The 9,402-nt window shown below is 45.3% G+C and overlaps 1 protein-coding gene across 1 annotated transcript; it reads left to right on the top strand.

Annotated features, from left to right (window-relative positions):
- Nucleotides 1-857: 857 nt before the first annotated feature.
- Nucleotides 858-7,917, top strand: fgfbp3 (fibroblast growth factor binding protein 3; the record flags this gene model as incomplete). Its single annotated transcript, XM_080740065.1, has 4 exons — nt 858-1,002; nt 2,050-2,185; nt 5,328-5,704; nt 7,820-7,917. 4 exons carry the CDS (start codon nt 858-860, stop codon nt 7,915-7,917), a joined length of 756 nt encoding a protein of 251 aa, XP_080596191.1.
- Between the last annotated feature and the right edge of the window lie 1,485 nt (nt 7,918-9,402).

The raw sequence follows: 9,402 nt of genomic DNA, 5'->3' as shown, positions 1-9,402 counted from the left end.
CTGCAAAATATGTGCAGAGTGTGGGTTATGGGGAAAGTAACTGTAACTGCATGGTGCGTGCGTGAGAATATGTGGAAGCATAATGTAAGGAGCAGCCCATGGAGGAGTGTATATTTATGATGGATACAAATAATTTAACAGCAAAATTAGGTGAATAGAAGTATGAGGATGTATTTGCTCCACATAATTTTTCTATACCCGTTGGAAGATGAGACACACATCACCCGTTGCATGCGTGACCCATGCAGAGAGAGAGAGAGAGAGAGAGAGAGAGAGAGAGAGAGAGAGAGAGAGAGAGAGAGAGAGAGACTGCAACATTCCTAACTGTGAGAGAGGTGTGTGTGGGCCCGGGGCTACAGATCCCATGGCCTGGAGGAACGGACCGTAACCCTGACAACAGGCTGTAGAGCTGTAGAGTGAAGAAACGCTAATAAATAGCTAGAATTTGGGAAAAATGAAATTCGGGCTCCGTCACCGTGTGTATAATGCTAATGGCCAATGCCATGTTAAATTTCAGATCAGTCGCTGAAGCGAGTGAATAGATAATGCATTTTGTGACCTACTGACTGACTGACTGACTGACCTCTCTCTCTAATTATAGTATAGATATCTTGTTCTGTAACATCGCAAAGGTAAGCTGCTTTTTGCTGGCACCAGCCCCAATAAATAAATAATAAATCTGGCAGTAGAACTGTTGAATGCTGCCTTCAGGTATGGCATGGAAAGAAGGGGAATTTGCATTTCTTTTACCATAGTAAAAACTGCATTCATAGTCTGGAGAGGGCAATTTTTACAGATGGAGAAGCTAATCTAATCTAATCTAATCTAATCTAATCTATCTCGTCTCCTCAGCCACCATGACCACCATGCTCTGGACCATCATCATCTTCATCTTCCTCCCCGGCCTATCAGAAGCCAAGCCTCGCGGCGGGGGCTCCGCCCACTCCTCAGTTCTCGGCCTATCAGAAGCCAAGCCTCGCGGCGGGGAGTCCATTGGAGGAAGTATGTTCACATCCTGTGTTTCATGGATAGAAGTAGCACTGTCACCACAGTGTAAAAGTAAAGTATTTACTTCCACGAATTTCACGTTTACTGCTACGATTTTCGTACTTTTTAACGTGGGCGGGTGCTTGTCCATCGCGCACATCCACACCCCGTGGTCCATTCGCGATTACAGAAGACCCCATGTTAATCCATGCTAGCGTTGCTGCGCTATAGCAGCAGTGTAGCGTAACGGGGACCGCCAGGGCCGTGCTGGGCCCCTGATTCAGCCTGGGAAAAAGAGTTGTAGAGGCCCTCATTGCGCGCTATAGAGAGATCTCTCTCTATAGCGCTGCTGCTACTCAAAGATTTGCCATTTCAGATCATGACAAGTGACAAGTCAGTGGGCCAATTATTGTACATGAGTTATAGTTTGTTGTTGTCGGGTGGAAACCTTGTATGTCCAAAAACTGTTTGTTTTGTGTTTATCATTTTAAACATGATTTAAACTAGTGAAAACAGCCGATCTACAAGCACACAACGCCCCGCACCCGCATTTCCCAATGGCCAGCACCATGTGGGCTGCTCTCCATTCCGACATGCTGCCATTCAGACATTGACTCTAATTGTCTGAGTGGCAGCACTTCCATAGAGGTTAGGGTTAGGTGTAGGGTTAGTGTCTGAATGGCAGCACTTCCATAGAGGTTAGGGTTAGGTGTAGGGTTAGTGTCTGAATGGCAGCACTTCCATAGAGGTTAGGGTTAGGTGTAGGGTTAGTGTCCTGGGTTAGTGTCCTGGGTTAGTGTCCTGGGTTAGGGTCCTGGGTTAGGGTCCTGTCCCAAACCAGAAGCACTATCTTTGGGGACACCTAAGCCCCGCGGATCGGCGATCCGATTTTGTTTTTAATCAAATCGAATTGACGAATAGCGCGGGGAAACTCGGGCCTTGCCACGCAAAGAAAGACGTCAGAATAACTCGGGGAAACTTGGGCTTAGACAGTCAATGTGTTTTAATAGGCACAGACAGTACTTGAGTAAATGCACTTTCCACCTCTGCCTCCTCACACAGGCACCAGGGGGCGCTCTGTGCCCGGCTCAGGAGAGCTGAGCACCCTGGGAGGACACCGCTGTACCTGGGAGACGTCTGGAGACGGCCTGGTCACCCTGTTGGTTCAATGTACCCATGGAGAACATCATCAATACAGGTAAACACTGGTCACCTGTTGGTCCAATGTACCCATGGATAACAACATCAATACAGGTAAACACTGGTCACCTGTTGGTCCAATGTACCCATGGAGCAACACATCAATACAGGTAAACACTGGTCACCTGTTGGTCCAATGTACCCATGGAGCACAACATTAATACAGGTAAACACTGGTCACCTGTTGGTCCAATGTACCCATGGATAACAACATCAATACAGGTAAACACTGGTCACCTGTTGGTCCAATGTACCCATGGATAACAACATCAATACAGGTAAACACTGGTCACCTGTTGGTCCAATGTACCCATGGAGAACATCATCAATACAGGTACATAAAACACTAGCTCTGGTCCATCGCGTCACCTCCAGTGACGACCGACCCTTCGGCAAATGAATAGACCGCGTTTTCTCAGCCCCTACCAGCGCTCAACTTCAGTCAAAATAAACAAAACTACTTCACTACTCACCAAACCAAAGGTAGTTTTTCGTTGTTGAAAGTCTATTCTCCGCGGTGGTGAACCTCTCAGCACCCCACCCAATCTGCAAAATACACTATTTTTCGGCATGAAAGAAAGTGCATCCAACTCGGCCGCTGCTTATTTCCGGGTTGTGAACCATTGTATCTGCGGTGGCCGCTGGGTGGCTCGAGGTGGGTGCGTTTTATTTCATGACAAAAAATAATGTATTTTACAGAGTAGGTGGGGTGCTGTGGGGTTCACCATCGCGGAGAATAGACTTTCAACAACGCAAAACAATCTTTGGTTTGGTGAGTAGTGAAGTAGTTTTGTTTATTTTGACTGAAGTTGAGCGCTCGTAGGGCTGAGAAAACGCGGTCTATTCATTTGCAGATGGGTCGGTCAGAGCGTCACTGGAGGTGACGCCATGGACCAGAGCTAATAAAACAGTGGTCACCCTGTTGGTTCAATGCACCCATGGAGCAACACAACATCAATACAGGTACATAAACCACTGGTCACATGTTAGTCCAATACACCCATCCACCCATAGAGCAGCACAACGACATCAACACATGTATACAGTATATAAACCACTGGTCACATGTTAGTCCAATACACCCATCCACCCATAGAGCAGCACAACGACATCAACACATGTATACAGTATATAAACCACTGGTCACATGTTAGTCCAATACACCCATCCACCCATAGAGCAGCACAACGACATCAACACATGTATACAGTATATAAACCACTGGTCACATGTTAGTCCAATACACCCATCCACCCATAGAGCAGCACAACGACATCAACACATGTATACAGTATATAAACCACTGGTCACATGTTAGTCCAATACACCCATCCACCCATAGAGCAGCACAACGACATCAACACATGTATACAGTATATAAACCACTGGTCACATGTTAGTCCAATACACCCATCCACCCATAGAGCAGCACAACGACATCAACACATGTATACAGTATATAAACCACTGGTAACCTGTTGGTCCAATACACCCATGGAGCAGACCAACAACACAGGTACTGGTCTCACCACCATGGTTCTTGTACTGTCACACTGGTATACACAGGTACTGGTCTCACCACCATGGTTCTTGTACTGTCACACTGGTATACACAGGTACTGGTCTCACCACCATGGTTCTTGTACTGTCACACTGGTATACACAGGTACTGGTCTCACCACCATGGTTCTTGTACTGTCACACTGGTATACACAGGTACTGGTCTCACCACCATGGTTCTTGTACTGTCACACTGGTATACACAGGTACTGGTCTCACCACCATGGTTCTTGTACTGTCACACTGGTATACACAGGTACTGGTCTCACCACCATGGTTCTTGTACTGTCACACTGGTATACACAGGTACTGGTCTCACCACCATGGTTCTTGTACTGTCACACTGGTATACACAGGTACTGGTCTCACCACCATGGTTCTTGTACTGTCACACTGGTATACACAGGTACTGGTCTCACCACCATGGTTCTTGTACTGTCACACTGGTATACACAGGTACTGGTCTCACCACCATGGTTCTTGTACTGTCACACTGGTATACACAGGTACTGGTCTCACCACCATGGTTCTTGTACTGTCACACTGGTATACACAGGTACTGGTCTCACCACCATGGTTCTTGTACTGTCACACTGGTATACACAGGTACTGGTCTCACCACCATGGTTCTTGTACTGTCACACTGGTATACACAGGTACTGGTCTCACCACCATGGTTCTTGTACTGTCACACTGGTATACACAGGTACTGGTCTCACCACCATGGTTCTTGTACTGTCACACTGGTATACACAGGTACTGGTCTCACCACCATGGTTCTTGTACTGTCACACTGGTATACACAGGTACTGGTCTCACCACCATGGTTCTTGTACTGTCACACTGGTATACACAGGTACTGGTCTCACCACCATGGTTCTTGTACTGTCACACTGGTATACACAGGTACTGGTCTCACCACCATGGTTCTTGTACTGTCACACTGGTATACACAGGTACTGGTCTCACCACCATGGTTCTTGTACTGTCACACTGGTATACACAGGTACTGGTCTCACCACCATGGTTCTTGTACTGTCACACTGGTATACACAGGTACTGGTCTCACCACCATGGTTCTTGTACTGTCACACTGGTATACACAGGTACTGGTCTCACCACCATGGTTCTTGTACTGTCACACTGGTATACACAGGTACTGGTCTCACCACCATGGTTCTTGTACTGTCACACTGGTATACACAGGTACTGGTCTCACCACCATGGTTCTTGTACTGTCCCGACTCCTAACACAATTTACAACTTAAGCATTTAGCAGATACTCTTAATAAGCCGTTCCCAAAGAGTTCCCAGTTCGATCCCGGGCTCCCCCAGAGTTAGTGTGGAAGAGTCCTTGATCAAGACTCTGAACCCCTAACTGCTCCTGATGAGCAGTTTGGTGCCTTGCATGGTGTATGAATGTGTGTGAAGGGGTGCATGTAATGACTGTGTGTGTGAATGGGTGAATGAAATGAATGTGTGTGTGAATGGCTGAATGTAATGCACAATCTCTGTAAGGCACCTTGGAGAAAGGTGCTATTTAAATGCACCATTTTAAATGCACCATTTACCATTTGTAGGTACTGGTGCCGCTACGCGGGCCGGCCGGCGCTGTGCGAGTCGTACGCTCTGAGCTCCAGCCAGTACTGGAAGCAGCTGGTGGGCCGTCTGAAGAAACGCCTCAACGCCTGCGAGGGACACAAGCTGCTCCGGGCCAGGAGCTGCAGCAAAGCCCCCGCAGAGGCCCACATGAAGCTGGCCTCACACGGAGGCACCGGAGACCAGGAGGCCCACATGAAGCTGGCCTCACACGGAGGCACCGGAGACCAGGAGGCCCACATGAAGCTGGCCTCACACGGAGGCATCGGAGACCAGGAGGCCCACATGAAGCTGGCCTCACACGGAGGCATCGGAGAAGACAAGGAGGAGGAGAGGAGGAGGAGCACGGGGGGAGGAGGTAGTGCATGCGATCGATCGATCGATCGATCGATCGATCGATCGACCGACCGACCGATGGATCGATCGATCGATAGATACATACATACATACATACATACATACCTTTATTATCCCAAGGGGGAAAATCAGTTGCCCAGAGGCAGCACAGCAGTATAAGGTTATTTACAAAGTTACAGAGAAGAAAGAAAAAAAGAAAGAAAATAATAATAAACAAGAACAGAGTACAGTAAGAGCAAGGTACGTCAAGAAAGGGAACAAATTATTATATATACATATATATATATATATATATATATATACATATATATATTTGTCCTTAGGCACAACTATCAATATAGTACAGTGCCCCCAAATCAAAGTGACCATAACAGTCAATGCTAGTTAGTGCAACAAGTATCTCACCATCATGTCAAACACACGCAAAAATACTCAAAAACTACTAACACAACCTAATAGTGCAGAGTGATATAAAAACAACTAGAAAAAGAAAGAAACAAGAGAGGGTGACGCAGCAAGACGCACAAGAGCACCCTCCCCGGGAGGTCCTTAGAGGTCAGAGTCAGTGCAAATAAAGTTCCAGTATGTATGCGATAACGTCTTGCTGCGCGGTCATTATTGCTTATATGGACACGACAGGCTGATAATTCCCTGAGGTGGAGCCGAGGGGAATTATCAGCCTGAAGTGTCCATATAAGCCATAATGACCAAGCAGCAAGACGTTATAGCACTTATTACCCGGCTAATAAATACAATTAATAATTTGAGTCAAAACTAAAAACAAAACAAAGTAATTCCTTATTTACAGACGGCTGAAAGTGTTCCACAAGTGTTGCGCTGGGCGTCCCCCCCACGGGTCGCCTTGGAAAACAAGGACGTGCTGATCAAATAAATCCATTTTCTGTTACTACGTTGTCTATTTCTCGCCTCAAATGTTTTTAAAAACATTCTTGAGAGCAACGTTTAGTTGTAAATGTCGCTGTGTGTTTGTTTACATGGCTGCCATGTTGGATACGGCACTAAATCCACGCAGTACATCCTGTTTGCAGCAGCTGCTCTGAGCCGTTGATGAGCAGCGGTGAATTATAGAGCGGAGCGGTCATTATTTATACGCCTATAATTCACCGCTGATTTCAGCGCTCGACCAATCAGAATCAAGCATTCAACCAAGCCGGGTAATAAATATAGTTATGGTATCGTCATTGCAGTATGACCGATGTGCAATATCACTATCTCAAAAGCAGTGTTGTTTTTGACAGCTAATTTTTATTTAGTTTTAGTCATAGTCTATTGAATACAATTTAATTTAGTTGTAGTCATAATTTAGTCACCTGAAAAGTTTTTCTAAGATTTTAGGCGACTAAATCTACAGTTGATTTAGTAATCTACAGTTGATTTAGTCGACTGAAATGTATTTTGGCAGGCCTTGATGGCATCGTAATGACTGATTTTACTCTTGGTTGTGTGCTGAAAATAGCAGATCTACAAGCTCACAACGCGTCGCAGCGCGACGCGTCCGACAAAAGTACGCGTTTTACTTTCGGTCAGAGAAATTCTAAATAAGAGTGAAAATCACTTGCCATTTTATTTTGCAAGAATATGCTTGGTTTTCACTTTTGCTACACGTAGAATATCAATTAACAAGTTTGGGAACCCAATAGCACTTCAAATCAAGAATGATATGGACTTATTATGCTTTTCTTTTATGTATTTTGAAGCTGCGGACAGCTTTAACACGCACGATTCATTGTTTGGTGTCCGATCGTACACGCGGATATTCTCGCGACCACGTTAAAGGTAAGAGAAGAAAGGCAGTGAAAGACCAAGGGCAAATCTCGTGACTATCGGAACTCGCACCAAATGAGTCAATAATGCTTAGTTCTCATTGTTGCAACATTTTAGAATATTGAATATGAAGTTTGTGCCGCAATATCGTATCGCTATCAAAACGATGGCATACATACTGAGACATGACATGTTTTTCCTTATCATGCAGGCATGGGAGGAGGAGAGGAGAGAGGAGGAGAGGAGAGAGGAGGAGAGGAGAGAGGAGGAGAGGATGGAAGGAGGACGGAGAAGCAGGAAGAAGAAGACGACGTCAGGACAGGGTTCTTAGACAACGTGGAGATGAACGACATGGAGCCTGTTCAGAGCTACTGCGCCGAGGGATGGAACTCTGTCTGCTCCTTCTTTGTACACTTCTTTGAGGGTTGAACCATTTAGGGTTAGAACTACTATTGCATTAAAGGTGTATTCAGTGATAATGAAAGTGGCCGGGGGTCATCTTGTTCCTAACTGGGCTTACAGTGAGGAAATGTTTAGTTTGTTATAGATTTTATTTACACCATTATAATGTTCTCGTTTTGATCATTGGGTCTAACGACCGTTTTTTATAGTTTGTTGATAACTTGTGATGCCTAATGGTCTTTTTATTTATATTTTTGTAGGTATTAAATCACTGAATATATCCAGTTTCAGGATATGTATGACACTCATTTACTACGAGACTGTTATGTGGCATTTTATGAGTTCAGTAGTTTACAATCTAGGCATTTAGCAGACGTTCTTAATTCAGAGCGACTGTGGCCATCATAACTAAACATCATAACATAGCTACGGCCATACTCTACCCTGATTGGTCGAGGACTGGCTGGCCACCTCTGAAAACCATATCTAGCTATGCTAGTAACACGGGCCATGGTGGGGGGCCGTGGGGCGGCATAGCTCAGGGGTAGAGAAACCGTTATTAGAGCACGAAGGGTTCCCGAAGGGTTCCCAGTTCGAATCCGGGCTCCCCCTGAGTTAATGTCGAAGGGTCCTTGAGCAAGACTCTGAACCCCACATTGCTCCCGGTGAGCAGGTTGGTGCCTTGCATGGTTTCCTCCGCCACCGGTGTATGAATGTGTGCGTGAATGGGTGAATGTAATGCACAATCTCTGTAAAGCGATTTGGATAAAAGCGCTATATAAATGCACCATTTACCATTTACCATTTATGGTGGAAGTCCTTATATGGTCAGCACACATTCTAGTGAGGAGAATGAATGGAAAATGTACCAATTATATTTTTATTTGATTGAAATACAATCACTGAATATACCTTTAAAACCTGTTTACACTTGGAACACATCTGATGTGCAACTTACTGGTGCTGACGTCACGGTTGAAGGGGAAACCCTACTAAAAGCCCATAGAGTTAACACAGAAATCACAGATTTAATGCAATTTCAGAATAGTGAAGTATAAAATACGGCTAACATAATCAAGAACACAAAATAGTAAAAGGCAGAAAGCGTTATAATTTACTTTACCGTTCGAAATAATGATTTGTTGGCTTTAAGTCCAGCAATTTCTGTGATATTTTACCCTTCAAAGCTGACATCAGCACCAGGAAGTTGCTGAGAAATATGCTGAGTGGGCGGGCCGTGAATATGGTCTATATGTAGTGGGGGTCCCTGCTTCATCTGTCATCTATACAATATTAAGTGGGGATCCCTGCTTCATCTCATCTATACAACATGTAGTGGGGGTCCCTGCTTCATCTCTCATCTAAACACTATGTAATGGGGTCCCTGCTTCATCTCTCATCTATACAATATGTAGTGGGGGTCCCTGCTTCATCTCTCATCTATACAGTATGTAGTGGGGGGTCCCTGCTTCATCTCTCATCTATACAATATGTAGTGGGGGTCCCTGCTTC

The sequence above is a fragment of the Nannobrachium achirus genome (genome assembly GCF_963921795.1).
Source record: "Nannobrachium achirus genome assembly, chromosome: 13".
Lineage (NCBI taxonomy): Eukaryota > Metazoa > Chordata > Actinopteri > Myctophiformes > Myctophidae > Nannobrachium > Nannobrachium achirus.
Note: the sequence above shows the minus strand (reverse complement) of the source record. Positions and strands in the feature narration are given on the sequence as shown.